General features: G+C 42.9%; 1 protein-coding gene across 3 annotated transcripts in view; it reads right to left on the bottom strand.

Annotated features, from left to right (window-relative positions):
* The window catches only part of THSD7B (thrombospondin type 1 domain containing 7B), a 349927-nt gene that overhangs the window by 91029 nt on the left and 241385 nt on the right, over positions 1 to 17513 (bottom strand). For all 3 annotated transcript variants that reach the window (XM_061354342.1, XM_061354341.1, XM_061354343.1), the window contains one exon: positions 16510 to 16773. In XM_061354342.1, the coding sequence (XP_061210326.1) occupies positions 16510 to 16773 (264 nt within the window). The remainder of the gene's footprint in view (positions 1 to 16509; positions 16774 to 17513) is intronic.

Here is a 17513-nt window from a genome sequence, read left to right as displayed (position 1 = left end):
TCCATTTTACAGAATAGGAAATGCTGATGCATTTCCTTGTATCCTGATAATCAGCACGTATTATGAATTATAATCCTGCTTTTATTTCAGACAAAATAATGCAGCAGATGACTGCAAAAAAAGAACACAAAACAGTTAGACCCATGTGCAATTAATGTTATCAAGAAGGCTCATAACAACATGAAAGAAAACTTTTTTTTTTCCTTTCTTTAAATGTATGTTCCTAGTCCTTTAATTCACAAACTCAAAAGGTATTACTGAGTGTAAATGGGCCTCTGCTCAAGCACAGGTCGCACAGGCACTTAAAAGGCAGGGAGAAGCTTCTGAACCCACAGCCCCCCTCCCTGCCGACACAGGAGGCGAGTGACACAGTGACTTCTCAGATCAATATATTTAAATCAATACACTGCCTCAACTCCTTCTCATCTAATAGACACTAAATGAGAAACCTAACTACATGCTTTAATTATACTGGCGCTGTTTTAAAGATGCCACTAACCATTACTAGCATTAGGAAGATCTGTGAGCACTTTCCCATATGCCAGGTAGCTGCTGTGAAGGTTCAGCCTGCTTGGATAAGGAGTTTCACTCTTGCTAATAGAGGTCACCTTGCTACAGAAGCAGGGACACAAAGGCATCTGACCTCCTTAAATAAAGCTGTACTATAAAAAACATCTGATGGCAACAGGATTTTAAAAAAGGGAATAGTCCTGTTTTCCCACAGCATAGGCACAGGGAGAGCAGTACAACTCATTTAGATGATGGAAAATCTTGAGATGGAAATAGGACATTTTTGTGACGTTAGCACAGAGTATTGATGTAATAAATTCCTGATAGACTTTTGTTACAATTTCGCAGTATAACTTTGAACACTCTGATTGTGTATTTCAACCTCCTCTGCCAGAGAATTTCAACAAATTCAGACAGAACCCAAAAGTGATGCAATCGTGTTAAATAATGCAATTTTTAATGGTGACTCCTCCATGCTACCAAACACAAATGAGTTCCAGTATTTCCCATAGGGAAGCTCTGTCCTTACTGAGGAATACTAGAAGTTTTGCAAACCAGGCTCTCAGTAACTTAACTTACACCTTCCCTATTTGCAAACCTTGGAGGACGGAGAGATTTCAAAGTATGTCTCAGACCCAGGAATAGACTAAGGTAGGACAAATTCTCAGTTACTCATCAATATCATCATGATAATCCTGAGAGCAGCCCAAGCTGAAGTTCAAATTTATCCAGATTTCCTAATTCAGGCTCATTTCCTCAAATCTTCTAAATTCAGCTGTTGCTGTGTTTCTTAGTTACTCTCCCAAACTCTTTAATCAAGCAGACTACATAAGGCACCTTAAAAGATATCCATTACGTGCCCACCTCCCCGTCATGCTAACTTTATTGCCACATGCAGCACTCCAGCAAACACATTGCTTCTCAGGCAGTCAGCTCATTTTATTCAGACACTTGCCTATGTGCAAAACCTGGAATTCTTATTTTTGTACGTACTTAGTACTCTCATTAAATACAAGCAGAAACACATGGTGTTGCTTCTGAAGGTCTTCAGAATATTTCAGGTAAAGACGTAAATTGTGACTTTCCACTTGCAAATTATTTGTCATCTATTTATTTGCCTGAAATTCCTCTTCATCAGATCTGTATTAAAGGCAGCTGGGCTAAAAACACTGCAACCCCCCCCCCCCCGTAAGATATGAGAGGAATCCCATGAACCAGTACATGCCACTTTCCAGTACAGCTACACGTCTCAAAGGCATCATGAAGTTCTCCATGAGCAGGGAAAGTGTAGAGGTCTCAACACTGGAGTACATAATTCATGAAAAGACTCAGGCTAAACCAGTATTTTTTCATACTTCCAATGCAATGACACATAGGAAGAGAAAAATAATTATTCTAAATCTTTGTATTGTAACATTTTGTCAGAGCCTTGTTTCATAGCAGACTGTATTTGTGACAAATGCATTCTTAAGGATAAAGAGACAAGCCACATTTCAAAGAGATATTCGCAGAAACAAGGGCAGTAGATCGTCCATTGCATTAACTTGCTATCAAAACTCGCCTAAACCTCCAATAGACTATTTCTACACCAAGTTACTATTTCTACACTAAAGACATTTCCTACTCCCATAGAAGAGCTTTAATCAACCTGTCAAAAATAGATGAAAACTGAGTGAGCCTAATAACAGAAACAAAAGGTACCGATATGAGCAAGGGTGAATAGCAGTAATCCTCAACTGGAGGCTGTCAGTGATCATCAAACACAAGAAAGTCTGTTTGAGGTTAGTTAAAAAATCATTCCTTTGCATAGTCTGGCCTCTTCAAAAGGGTCACTTTATGTAATGCAGAAAAAAGCATACAAGAAATTTGGGCAAAAAGACATGACATAAAGAGCTAAGGAGTAACAACAGACATCATTGTGGCTAAATACAGCACTACAGAGGATGCTGCTCAAATAGCTAATTGTTTAACTATTTCCTCATAAGATACTTGCTTGCTTTCTCTAAGAAGATAATGATCTGGAAGTATGAGCATTTCTACATACTAATGCCTCAGGGGAAGTCCTAACTTGCTTTAAATAAACTGTTCCGGTAGCCAGTTTGACCCACTCAGAAATAATGTTTTTGAAGGCTGTTTACCTTTGATTCTATTGCCAGAAAAACATAGAGAATAGCAATGTCTGAACAACTGTCTTGTGATCCAATTTCATTTGATAAGTCTTTTTAACATCCAGGAAGGAAGAACTGTGGCCAAATTTTCATATGGCAAATAGATTTTAGAAGACAGGAAACTAAAACACCGGGAATAAAAAACTGTTCTTTGAACACTGTTATACATATGTAAACATCCTTATTCAAACAAGAAATGGAGGACAGATTCTTTACAGGCGCTGTTTCTGTGCTTACAGCTTCCCTGGCAACCACAGCTGTAATTAAGAGTGTCACTGCACACCCAAGGAGATGTGTAGAAATGTCAAAAAAAGGTCCAGAGGAGAACCCAGACAGGATTTTGGGGCTAAATTTAGAAGCTATTTAGCTTTCAGATAGCAGAAAAACAGTCAAAGGTGACAGTGGCTTTGAAGAGTCCTGAAATAAAGGACACAGGGGTAGAACAGCCCTGTCTGCACCTGGCAACACCTTTCAGCCACCTGTGTATGATTCAAACTCAGCCTCAATTCCCATGCCAGGGGATGGGACAGGCAGAAAATAAAGTGAAATTTAGCCAATTTTTTTTTTTTCTCAAGTAGCCTTTAAAAAGCTTTGACCTCGTAAGTTATTCCTGTAATAAAATGGCCACAGAGAGATAGAGTGGCTTTAGCTGGAGTAGAGTTAATTTTCTTTACAGTAGCTGCTAGCATGGGGCTGTTATGGATTTGTGCTAAAAACACTGCTGATGACACAGGGATGTTTTTGTTACTGCTGAGCAGTGCTTACACAGAATCAAGGACTTTTCTGCTCCTCACCCCACACCACCAGTGAGTAACCTGGGGGTGCACAAGCGGCTGGGAAAGGATACAGCCAGGACAGCTGACCCCAAATGACCAAAGGGATATTGCAGACCATATGGTGTCATGCTCAGCATGTGAAGCTAGGGGGGAAAGGGGGAATGTTCACAGTGAATTTTGTCTTCCCATGTAACAGTTACATATGATGGAGCCCTGCTTCCCTGAACACCTGCCTGTCCATTGGAAGTGGTGAATGAATTACTTGGTTTGTTTTGAATTGCTTGGTTTGCTGAATTCCTGGTGTGTGTGCATGACTTTTGCTTTGCTTATTAAACTGTCTTTATTTCAATCCATGAGTTTTCTCACTTTTACTCTCCTTTCTCCCATCCCACTGGAGGGGAATAAATGAGCTGCTGTGTGGGGCTTAGCTGCCAGCTGGGTTTAAACCATGACAGATATACTGTAGAAGCACACAGGAGAAACCACAGGGAGAAACAGGAGTACTGTAATATCTAATTAAACTCAAATGCCAACAGAAGGTTTAGGGTAGTCTGAGCACAGGCTTTACATACTGTATTTAACTGATGGTGCCAAGACCACCTACTACTCCCACACTTTAAGAGAGGAGAAAGCATCCTGAGGCTGTCACCTGTGGGGTATGGAGCTGAGAAGAGGACAGGCTAGGCAGAGTTGCCCATATTCTTTGTAAAAGAGATTAGGCTGCCAAGAATAAGGCCTCCAGAAATGAGGCCTCATTCGTAAGGTGTTTGTAGGGTGCTGTTTGTTAAAGCACAGAATCCCCTTAAAACTAAAACTAGTTGGATTCTAGAATTAATGGCTTGTGTTAAAAAAATAAATTTCAATTGAAAATTTCAGTTAGACTAAGAATGAAATTAAATACTTAGGAATATTCTGAAAAACACATGTGAAAACTGTATAGAAAAGTTTCAATTTCTGAAGATTTCCAAAACAAAATCATGGATTTCTGCAACAATTTCATTCTTCAAAATAAAATTTACCAGATATAAAGAATTGTATACCACAGGAATTGCCAAAACAAGATATAATTCCAAAACCAAACAGGAATATATTTAACATAGCTTTCAAATTATTATTTTTTTTTCAAAATTGTTATTTTGTAGGAAAGTTAAGTTTGCTATCAGTCCGGGATAGACTTGGCTCCTATTTCTTTAACCTATTGTTCAAGGATTCCAGGTTGAGAGATAGGTAAGACACAACGGATAAAAAAAACAACTAGCTCATTACTATAGGAAAAGATAACGAAGAAGAGATGGCAAAGGGTAAAAGAAACAGTGATGGGTATTTTTGGGAAGTGTTTATCTTACCAACCCTAAAGACCATGTGATGACGATCAGGAAACCAGCTCTGAGAGATCTCCAATGATTGCAGCGCAAGGCGGCGGGCTCAACCTTAGCAGGAGTCCCTGTGGAGGCAACGTTGACCTGGGTGGTATGAGGGTCTGCCTCCCCGCATTGCATGAGGCTCAGGCTTTTATGCTAGAGAAAGGGCACACTCATACTAACACCAGAGGCAATGTAGGCCCGCTGATGAACGGGACCGGTGCCCTGCTGACAGAAGATACAGAGATGGCAGAGTTACTGAATGCCTTCTTTGTCTCTGTCTACTCTGCCGGAGGCAGTCCTGAAGAGCCCTGTACCGCTGAGACCTCAGATGAAGACAGGTCAACGGAGCGGTCTGCCTTAGTCGATGAGGAATGGGTTAAAGACCAGTTGAGCAATCTGGACATCCATAAATCCATGGGTCCAGATGGGATGCACCCGCGGGTGCTGAGGGAACTGGCTGAGGTCATTGCTAGACCACTCTCCATCATCTTTACCAAGTCTTGGGAAACGGGAGAGGTGCCTGAGGACTGGAGGAAAGCAAATGTCACTCCTGTCTTCAAAAAGGGCAAGAAGGAGGACCCGGGTAACTATAGACCAGTCAGCCTCACCTCCATTCCTGGGAAAGTGATGGAACACCTTATCCTTGGTGCCATCTTAAGGCATATCAAGGATAAGAGGGTTATGAGGGGCAGTCAACATGGCTTCACCAAGGGGAAGTCATGCTTGACCAATCTCGTAGCCTTTTATGAGGAAATAACACGGTGGATGGATGATGGCAGAGCGGTGGATGTGGTCTACCTTGACTTCAGCAAAGCGTTTGACACGGTCTCCCACAGCATCCTTGCGGCTAAATTGAGGAAGTGTGGTCTGGATGATCGGGTAGTGAGGTGGACTGTGAACTGGCTGAAGGAGAGAAGCCAGAGAGTTGTAGTCTATGGGGCGGAGTCTAGTTGGAGGCCTGTATCTAGTGGAGTGCCTCAAGGGTCGGTACTGGGACCAGTATTATTTAATATATTCATCAACGATTTAGATGAGGGAATTGAGTGTACTATCAGCAAGTTTGCTGATGACACTAAGCTGGGAGGGGTGGCCGACATGCCAGAAGGCTGTGCTGCCATCCAGAGAGACCTGGACAGGCTGGAGGGTTGGGCGGGGAATAACTTGATGAAATATAACAAGGGAAAGTGTAGAGTCCTGCATCTGGGCAGGAACAACCCCAGGTTCCAGTATAGATTGGGGAATGACCTGTTAGAGAGCAGTGTAGGGGAGAGGGACCTGGGGGTCCTAGTGGACGACAGGATGACCATGAGCCGACACTGTGCCCTTGTGGCCAAGAAGGCCAATGGCATCCTGGGGCCACAACCACAACCCAACACACCAAAAAAAACAACAAAAAAAACACACAACAACACAACACCACCCAACCCCACAACCACAGGCTGGAGAGCTGGGCGGGAATAACTTATGAAATATAACAAGGGAAAGTGTCCTGCATCTGGGCAGGAACAACCCCAGGTTCCAGTATAGCTGGGAACACCTTAGAGCAGTGAGGGAGAGGGACCTGGGGGTGCAGGGTGACCATGAGCCGACACTGTGCCCTTGTGGCCAAGAAGGCCAATGGCATCCTGGGTGTATTAGAAGGGGGGTGGTTAGTAGGTCGAGAGAGGTCCTCCTTCCCCTCTACTCAGCCCTGGTGAGACCTCATCTGGAATATTGTGTCCAGTTCTGGGCCCCTCAGTTTAAGAAGGACAGGGACCTGCTGGAGAGAGTCCAGCGCAGGGCAACTAAGATGATTAAGGGAGTGGAGCATCTCCCTTATGAGGAGAGGCTGAGGGAGCTGGGTCTCTATAGTTTGGAGAAGAGGAGATTGAGGGGTGACCTTATTAGTGTATATAAATATATAAAGGGGGAGTGTCACGAGGATGGAGCCAGGCTCTTCTCAGTGGCAAACAATGAAAGGACAAGGGGAAATGGGTATAAATTGGAACACAAGAGGTTCCACTTAAACCTGAGAAGAAACTTCTTCTCAGTGAGGGTGACGGAACACTGGAACAGGCTGCCCAGGGAGGTTGTGGAATCTCCTTCTTTGGAGACATTCAAAGCCCACCTGGACACGTTCCTGTGTAACCTTATCTAGGTGTTCCTGCTCCGGCAGGGGGATTGGACTAGATGATCTTTTGAGGTCCCTTCCAATCTCTAACATACTGTGATACTGTGATACTGTGATTCCGATGCAGGGGGCCAGCCTACATCGGAAGGAGTGGCCCATTATGGTTATTTGCTACAACTGCACAGTTAGCACAAAAGGGTCTCTGTTTGGGGATTTTCAAAGTGGACTGTAGTACTTTCAGGGGATTTTCGGGGAGGAGCCACCACGGACCATTACCTCATGTGTCTTGCAACTGGTATAAGACTCCCTTTTGCTAACAGCAGTGTTAACTCCCCTATTTTCAAGGTTATGTTCCCACAACCCATGCCAAACAGTACTGTTCTATTTTTGTGCGTTTCACCACAGACCATTATCTACTGGCACTGATGCATGCCACCCCGTGGTCCGCAGTTGGAACACACAAAAATTTTACCAACCGTATACAGTTTTGTATAATATACTATCTATAAGGGAACAGATCAATGCTGAAAGACAAGGAACACAACATAAAATACATAAAAACTCAATACCTATTGCCACTAATACTATAACAGCTTTTTGCAGCCAGTTCCACCCCTATCTCCATCCCTGAAAGGGGTTCCACCTGTTGTTTTCTGCTAGCTGGCTACTGAGGGTCTTTAACTTTCATATTTGTGCATGTATTGAACTGGAGTAGTCACCTAAATTCATGCAACATAACCCCTCAAAGTCCTTGCACCCATGCTTATGCACTAAAAGCAAAAAAAAAATCAATCGTTGCCCTATTTTTGTTTTGCACGATCAAGGCGGCGAACACTCTGGCTTTGGTTCTTCACAAACTGGTAACAAGCCTCTAGATGACATGGACGAAAAGCAAAGTAAAGTGGTAATGTCCAGGCTCCAAAAACAAGGTTTCACCAAAGTGTTGGCCAGATATACTGGGAGTCTTGGGAACCTCAGATAGATGCTGTTACTTCCAAAGACACAGTCCTTGGCTTTCTTTATCTCCTTCTCTGCTTAAGGAATCTTAAATCACACAAGAGCAGCTTCTTGACATTAGCCTTGAAGAACACAAGATTCAAATACGATAGTTAGTTATTATAACAGTTACACTAATTATAAAACCTGCTTTTGATGCTCCTGCTTGAGCAGGGGATTTGGACTAGATCCTCTCTCGTGTCAACCACAGGCTGCTTGGCCTGCCCTTCCCTCCTGGATGGTCCTCTTATAACAGAAGAGGCCATCCCTCACATCAAGGTCTGGCATGGCAGCAGCCAGCAGCAGAGCTAAAGGTTCTTCTTGGTGGCAAACGCAGATACCAACCCAGTCTTGCCCTTCACTATGGTAGGAGGCATTTGGCCAGCTTCAGTTCTTGCACCTTGTTGTCAATGCACAGTTTCACCTGCTTCACCCAGTAACAAGTCGTTACAATGGCAAAGCCCATACAGATTTACATTAGCAGTAAAACTACTACAGGGTGCAGCAGAGTGCTGAAGATGCTGGTTGCGGTGGGGACCAGACAAAAAAAGAATTTCCCACCAGTGGGGTTCTTCCACCCTCTTAATTGGTTCCATTACCTGCTTTATAACACTACCGTCCTATTAGAATCTTTCTAGCTTCTGCCTTAGCAAGTTCTATCAGCTGCTGTAAATTTGCATGCTCTAACATCTCTTTTACAAGTGACAAATCCATATGATAAAAGGTGTAGTTTCTAATTAGTGACTGGCTAGTAAATACAGGTGGTTTATACACAAAATCCCAGCCTCTAATAATTGCTACATTGCAAGCACACATATTCGTTACTTTTCAGTTGCCCCCAAGCAATGTTTTGCAAATCGCTCCCTTTTCTGTTCCTGTCGCATTCTGCTCAGGGTCTTCACGCTCAGCTCCTGCAGCTGAGGATTTGGGTTCTTCAACTTGTCAGTCCAGCTCATGGTATGGCTTAACAGACTTTGCAGGCAGCCACCACAGACCTGTAGGCAGGAGGACACAAATATACCCCCTCCCCCAGGTTATCAGTTCCACCAGCCCTTCCCATTTCTGCAGGCTGAAGGGTGGCTTCTTTTAGAACGTGGTTACTCACAACTAACAACTAAACAACTTAGGAGTGGCGCAATCCAGTAGCTGTGCACTCCACCACATGACCCCACTACACACGAAGATGCAACACATGGAACCCAGGGGCTGTATACCCCATCACCCAGCCCCAGTATTTCTCGTATACCACAATATGCCGACTCACAAATATGTGAGGTGTGGAACCCAGTGTGAAACTTGCTACACTGCCCCACTAATGCTTGTTATACCCGAATATCTCTCACAGTGTCACAGACCCAGAATCCCATTCTCATCACCAATTATGTTCCAGAGCTCAAGGATTTCAGGTTGAGAGAGAGAGGCAAGACACAATGGATAAAAAAACCCTAGTTTATTATAAGAGGGAAGGGGGGTGGGGGGGAAAGAGCTAGGGAGGAAAAGCCAGGAAAGAGTTAAAGAAACAGTGATGGATCTTGTTATCGAGTGTTTATCTTACCGATCCCAGAGACCATGTGATGGTGATTAGGAAACCATGTCCAAGAGACATCATAGCGGTATGAGCTGGCAGGCTCCACCGCAGAGGGCGTCCCCACAGAGGCAACTTTAACTTGGGTGGTATGAGGGTCTGCCTCCCTGTACTGCATGAGGTTTGGGCTTTTTATGTTGCCAAAATACACACTCCCTCTGACAAAGGGGCCAACCTACATCAGAGGGAGTGGCTGGTTTTACATATGCATCAACTGAGGGTAGGTGGAGCTTTATTCAAATTAAGGGAACACTTTCTTTGCATTTGCGCACTACCCCCAGTGGTCTCGCGTGGGGGTCTTTTTGATGAAGGCTCAGTATCTTCCTCGGTCTGTATTTTTGAACCGTGCACAGCAACAGTCCAAACCAGATAGCTGGTGAAAACTGGTTTGATTCCTCTCTATTTATCTCCTTGATGCCTTCTTCTGATTGGTTCACTGTTCCTTGTAGATTAGGTAGATACAAATGCATTACAAGCACCAGCGGAATTAGTTGCAATAAGCTGCAAACCTAGTCCAACTAACAATAACATCTTAGAACTCTCCCCTCAGCTCCCAGGCTGGGGGTGTGTGCGAGTGCAGGGGATGTTCTGGGGAAAGGCCACCATGGACCATTTTTTTTCCCCTTGTCAGGCTTGCCTGACACACCTATTCAACTCTGCTTATGGTTTTTTGAGCTACAAAAATACAATTTTGCAGAAGGATTATTGTAAGCTACTGATTAAAGGTTACCTGAAAATAGTTCATTTTCTCCTAAAATGACAGTGCAGGGATTCACACACTGCAGGGTTTTAGAGAAGGTCCTTGTGTTAACTCACAGGTAGGTCATGCAATGTGTTTCAAGCTGGTGGCCAGGATTTTCATGTAAGGGAGCATAAATCCCAGAGGAATGCCCTGGGTAGAAATACAGCACTACTCTCGGCTGACCTTTCAAAAAATCAAACTTCATGAGACTTGATACTACCTGGCTTTCAGCTGTGGGAGTTGAAACTTCTGATCCGTGACCTTTGCATACTGTCCTAAATCTCTCAATACTGGGGACATGCCTGATCATGACAGAAGCAGCACTGTGACTGCTGGCACATGCTCCCTGATGTGCCTCAGAGCAGGGAACATCCTTCCTGCAACCACAAAAACTATGAGTTTTCACATCACCAAAATTTTTAATTCCTCCTGGTGCATATTTTTGCTAATACCACCCATCTGGGATTAAAGATGACCTTGCCAGCAGCTTCCCAGTAGCAGTTTCATCGACCTGACTGGGAGAAGCCAAGTGACACCCCTGCATCAGAAGGTGCTGGGGAACCCTCTGTGCAACCCTAGTCCTCTTTGGTTTGTCCACCCACAACTAAACCGTGTACAGTAAAACACGGCATTGTTGAGAATACGGAAGTATATGAGCATCCCTACCGTGCCCTTTATAAATTTAGAGATAACAAAAGCTTTTTAAGGTGACCATAGATTGAATCTAACCACTCTGTGATTTAAAGCCAGGATCTATCTGTTTGTTTTGTCCAGGTTCCTGTTGTTGCAAGCACAGTGGAACCTGAACTATATAAATGCTCTTCAGAAATTCCTGCTTTCCATAAATTGTGTCTTAGATCAAAATCAGAACCTCTGTGCAAAAGAACACAATTCTCCACTGTTTGATTTGGAACAGATGAGGCACCCTGTGTCCCTCTAAGATTAAAAAAACCCTGTTGGCACAGCACACAAGAAAGAGAAGCAAAGGAGCTACATGAAATAATTCAAAACAAAAGGGATATGAGGAACTTGGATGACAGATTGAGAAGTAAAGGAACTGCAATTAAGAGGACAATTTCATGTCCAACAAGGATGTTCCAACCATCAGCCAGCAGAGACCTGCACTAGCAGTAAGATGAAGGCAGTACAAGCCAGCCTTCTGATGGGAAGGCATATTGAGGCAAACTATCAATTACATTTTTGCAATGTAGTTAGGGATAGTTAGCCCTATCTATGATTGCATAAGTTAAAAATTAAAGGAAAGAAAAGACAAGTGAACTAAATTCAGGGAAATAAAATAATTAGCTCAAATTGAAAACTGCAGGTCACTCATTTGTTGAGCTTATTGAATGGGTGATCAAGGAAAACAATGGCTTATCACTAAAATAAAGCAGTGGACTTACCACAAAATCCAGTCATTAAAAAATAAAATAAAATAAAAGGGAGAAAAAAGCTATACTGTGCTTGTTTTCTGAACATCAGAGAAAAAGTTTGGTATAGAAAGAAATAAAATTCAGGCAATTCTGGGTTTTGCAAGTTTAAGCGTGTCATATCTAATAATCATGAGCTAACTTTGTTGTATCTAATGATTGTGAGCTAATCTTGTCATATCTAATGATTGTGAGCTAACCCTCATGACTAAACTTCAGTGAGGATAGTTAAATTACTGAGGTTTGATGTGTGTACCCACAGCAGTTGACCCAAAGTATTCCCACAAACTGTGCTCAGTTGTGCTGGGTCAGGACAGAGGTCCCTCCAGCCCACATCTTGCATCCTCACAGAAGAAACTGTAGACACCAGGCAAGCTAGTAGTGCATTTCCATTATAGCACATCTGGAATGCTTTTGTTTTCACTGATTCTGGACCTTGGGATACTCTGTATGCAGTAACTATGTCAATGGGGAGAAAATCCATTTCCTGTTGAAAAGGCATGCTTAAAGGGTTAATATATTTGTAGATAATAGGCTTAGGAGAGTTGTAGTCTAGACTGCAACAAACAGACGAACAGACCTTTTTGGTTTGGGTGTCTCCCCCCTTAAGCTGCAAATGAATAATTGCTCAAAAACCTCAGTGTAAAATCAGAGCCTCAGACCTCATGATTAATTTCTACGTTAGACTCAAACTCACAGTAGTCCACTCGGTAGCTACTATACATTCACATTGCCATAAGCAAACTAAACCCTACTGAATTGGTAAGTTCAACAGACAGGTTTCTGTCAGGTAAAATAAAAATCATTGCAGCAAGAAGGCAAGAGCCAGAGTTTGCTCTCTAGAAAAGCCATAAACTGATGTATTCTATTTTTGTTGTCTTACACCTTGTGTTCATGGCACTATCAAGTCTTGAACAAACTTAAATCTACTTCTAAGACAAAGTTTACATCCTTACATCTTTCTTTCTGAATTTCGTAAAAGTTCTTTAAAAGGATGTAGCAAAGAACTAAGGTCTAAGTGTTACAACTTCTCATTTCTGTCCTGGTTCAAGAGAAAGGAAGGAAATGCACTGTCCTGCAAAAGTAAAAGAGCAGGAAACAAAGAGATGTCAGAAGATTGAAAGAAACAATGATAGGACAAGGGGGGATGGCTTTAAACTGAAAGAGGGTAGATTTAGATTAGGTATTAGGAAGAAGTTCTTCACTATGAGGGTGGTGAGGCAGTGGAACAAGGTGCCCAGATGCGGCTGCCCCATCCCTAGCAGGGTTCAAGGCCAGGCTGGATGGGGCTTTGAGCAACCTGGTCTAGTGGAAGGTGACCTTGCCCATGGCAGGGAGATTGGAACCAGATGATCTTTAAAGTTCCTTCCAACCCAAATCCATTATATAATTCTATGCATTAAAAGAGGAATATACTTACCCCCACATCTTACAAAGCAAGAACAGTGCCTAGATATCACAGTGATTGGCATTCAATATGTAGGTCAATGACTTAGCCATAATATGGTTTGTTGGCAAATGTTAAAAGGTCACCTGATGATAATTGTGAACAAGACGAACTGAGCTACTTAAAAAAAAAACCTGTTATGAACAATTTCTCAGGGCTTAGGAATTATGCATGCTTCTGTAATTTGCTCTTCTCTTTTATGGTTGAATAACATTCTGCTAATTATTAATTGGATAATGATTTGTTTCTATCACTAATTCAATAATGTGTTCAGAGGTATATTTTGAAGGCTCCCAGCTCTAAAGATCGTAAATATCAGGCTTATCCTCACTAAACTCCTCTGGATGGAAGGCAGCTTCAAAGTGATAGTAGTGGAGTCCACGGAACTTTCTCTCCACTTTTGCACAGTTCACACCCGAAGTCACCAAAATACCTGTGTCCTCTAGAGACCAAGGCAATGCTGCTCTCCCACTCGCCTTGCAGGGAAAGGAAGGTTTTTAACTTGGGTAGTGATTAGGAGATTAAACATACTGGGTATTAAACACGGGTCTGGCTGGAGATTAACAGTCCACCCTTAAGAGGACTCCTTGTGGGGCATCCAGAAGTAAAACATCTCACCCCTCGTTTACATCCCACTTCCAAATCTAAAGGTCTTCAGAACACTCTGAGGACAGGCATATGACAGGGCTCTGCTGTACAGTACTGACCACCCCTCTGGCCTCTGACATGGATCCTGGGCCAGAGCTGAGCTGCAATTATTTCTGCTCAGGTAAAAAGCTGAAGACAAGAAAGCCAACAATAATTCCCTTGAGCTACCACTCCCTACTACCTCCCTAAGAGAAGCCAGATCATTAAAAATGCCACATAAATATCACTGACAGAAAGCAGGCTTCAAGGTTATTCAGAAAAGCCCCACGCACAACCTACTCTTTTTAATAGTGATAAAAACCCTGAGTTTTTTGAAAGAGCAAGTCACAGCACAGGCAAACCTGCCTTTCAAAACCCAACAGCTCTGTTTTTGCAGAAGAAAAGGTAATGTTGTGGGCGAAAGGTAGAGCGTTCCTCCTTCATGGGCCACAGAGGCATAATCAATTGGTACAAAAGCACATTGTTGAAACACAAACCATGGAAAGCTGCTTTATGAAGACGTGCAGCCAGCTGGAACAGCCATCAACAGCTGTGAGAGGAATTCACTCTAGGACTGAATCACTTCAGTGGGTTTTTTTCCTTTTATTACATGCAGCTCAGGCTGCTGAGCCTCATCCTGAAGACCCTCCACAGAGCAGTTCCACTTCTTTCTCTGCACCCTTATATATTTGGGAGCATTAATAGATCTGACTCTATTACTTAATCTCCACCTGAGACATCATTTCTCCCTCACCCATCATATAGCAGTCTTCCAACCTACTACATCACATTGTGTGGTATCCTAAGCTTTTTGACTGTAAGTCAGACAGTGTTAAGTGGTTTGGGAGCAGGACAGGTACAGAATTTGCCCTAAGAGAAGGGCTTTTTTGTGCAAATCGATTTAGTGTAATGATAGCAACAAACTGTGATTCACAGAACCACAGAATAGTTAGGGTTGGAAAAGACCTTAAGTTCACCTGGTTCCAACCCTCCTGCCACAGGCAGGGACACCTCACACTAAACCATCTCACCCAAGGCTCTGTCCAACCTGGCCTGGACTTGAACACTGCCAGGGATGGAAAACTCACAGCTTCCTTGGGCAGCCCATTCCAGTGCCTCACCACCCTCACAGTAAAGAACCTCTTCCTTGTATCTAACCTGAACTTCCCCTGTTTAAGTTTAAACCCATTGCCCCTTGTCCTATCACTACAGTCCCTGATAAAGAGTCCCTCTCCAGTGCCCTTGTAGGCCCCCTTCAGATACTGGAAGGCCACTATGAGATATCCACACGCCCTTCTCTTCTCCAGACTGAACAACTCAACTCTCTCAGCCTGTCTTCATACAGGAGGTGCTCCAGCCTCCTTACCATCCCTGTGGTCCCCCTCTGGACTTGTCCAACAGTTCTATGTCCTTTTTATGTTGAGGACACCAGAACTGCACACAATACTCCAAGTGAGGTCTCATGAGAGCAGAGTAGGGGGGCAGGATCACCTCCTTCGACCTGCTGGTCACACTCCTTTTGATGCAGCCCAGGATACGGTTGACTTTCTGGGCTGCAAGCACACACTGAAGCCAGATCATGTTCAGTTTCCCATCGACCAACACCCCCAAATCCTTCTCCACAGGGCTGCTCTGAATCTCTTCTCTGCCCAATCTGTAGCTGTGCCTGGGATTGCCCCTACCCAGGTGTAGAACCTTGCACTTGTCTTGATTGAATTTCATGACGCTGGCACTGGCCCACCTCTCAAGCATGTCAAGGTGTCTCTGCATCCCATCTCCTCCCTCCAGCGGATCAACTGAACCAAAAAGCTTGGTGTCACCAGCAAACCTGCTGAGGGCACATCAATCCCACTATCCATGTCACTGACAAAGACGTTGAACAGGGTTGGTCCCAACACCGACCCCTGAAGTACATCACTTGTTATCAGTCTCTGCTTGGGCAACTCTTGAGTGCAGCCATCCAGCCAACTCTTTATCCACTGAATGGTCCATCTATCAGATTTATGTCTCCCAGTTTAGAGACAAGGATCTTGTCTGGGACAGACCATGGAAGCTGGGAGAAAATATCTAGATGGAATGACATTTCCTGCTTGGTCTACTTCTAATTCTGCCCTCTTTCTGCTTGATATAGGCTACTTGATTATATCTTGCATATACTTCACTTTATTATATGTGAAATATAAGCAGTGACATTGAAATATACACTGTGAATCAACTTAAGCTTGAGACTAGCACAAAATTGCAGGAAGACCACTTGCTGCTGAAGTCTTGTACTTGGCATGAGAGACAGCAGGTGATGTCATAAGAGTACTGTAATTAAATATTGTCTCAAGAAAATTCCTGATTCCTTCATTGAAAAAAAAAAAACAACATGCAAACCTGCAAATTTAGTGAAAAGATATACAAATTTTTGAACAAGTAGGTGATATCTTCAAACAAATATAGCTTCTAAGCCTATACTTTTATTGGATTTTCAGACAAAGAAAGAAATGCCTCTGGTATTCTGATAGTATAGCCAATTGTACTTCTCCTCTACTTCATTTCCATTGTAGAAATGCCAGCACATCCTTATACTGAGAAAAACCTCAGTATTATGAGCAACAAAAAGATATTAGAATAACGTTCAACACTTAACGGCAACTTTGTGAAAGCTATTTCACCACAGGCTGGCTCTAAAATGAACCATTGAGTGGATAACCAAGCTCAGCATCATGATTATTTACATGCATTGTACACTTTTTTAGTTCTCCTTACCTGAACTGCTACAGCGAGATGGTTCCACAAGTCTGCCAGTCTTATCGTAACAGGCAATAGCTCGCAGTCGTACACCCTTGCCACACTCCTTCGAGTCTTTGTAGGATTGTGCTCGAAACTGTGGCTCAAAGGTACCTCCTCCGATAATGCAGTCAGACCAATTTCCATGGGGCTGGGAGGTAAACACCTCGCAAGGGCACAGCTCTGTTTCAACTTGAGGATAAATTTCTGTATTCTGGCATTTGTCTCGCTTTCTGCTTCGCCCTGTTCCAACCACAGAAATTTGTTCATTACTTAACATCTGCTACTTTTGATAACACCACATCATATTATTTATACTTGCATGAATTCAACACATTGGAACCAAGACAATCTGAATGTTAACATCCAGGAACATTTCTGAAGTATCTACTACCTTCTGCCGGTGCTATGGTGTGTGAAGACAACGTATTTATCTTGAAGGGCAGCCAGAGAACTTGGAAATACTGTTTTGATGGGTAGAGCAAGGAGAAAAATGTAAAGCCTTACTCTAGGAATGGTCTGCCCAGATAATACTTCTTAATTTTATATAGCAACATTTTTTTTATTTATCTGATGAAAACAAATATATTGTTTTGTTTCTATTTGCTCACAATCAATGGTTACCAGGACAGCTTCCAAAGAAAGCTACATTAGCCACAACTTCTTTGAGGCTACATTACGAATTAGTTGAAGATGCATTCTGCACACAAACCGTGTTTTGAAAAAAGCACAAAAGCTAATCCTCAGTAAATTACTAGGGCTGGATAGCATTTCAATGGTTATATTTGGGTTTAAATTTTCTTTTGTTCTATTCCTTCAGTGGGTTTTAAAAGAAGGCTCTTTCAGAAGCTTCAGGAAGCAGCAGCATTCAAATAAACCTGTGGTACAGCTCTCTGCAACCGTACTCTCCATGACTGTTCCTGCAAGACTTCTAGACATGTGAAGAGGTCCCCGGTAAAAGAAGAGATAATGTAAAGAAAAGA

The sequence above is a fragment of the Neopsephotus bourkii genome, unplaced genomic scaffold, assembly GCF_033783945.1.
Source record: "Neopsephotus bourkii isolate Nb327-2 ecotype Australia unplaced genomic scaffold, CSIRO-AGI_Nbou_v1 NB_730, whole genome shotgun sequence".
Classification (NCBI taxonomy): domain Eukaryota; kingdom Metazoa; phylum Chordata; class Aves; order Psittaciformes; family Psittacidae; genus Neopsephotus; species Neopsephotus bourkii.
This window is presented reverse-complemented; position numbering and strand designations above follow the sequence as displayed.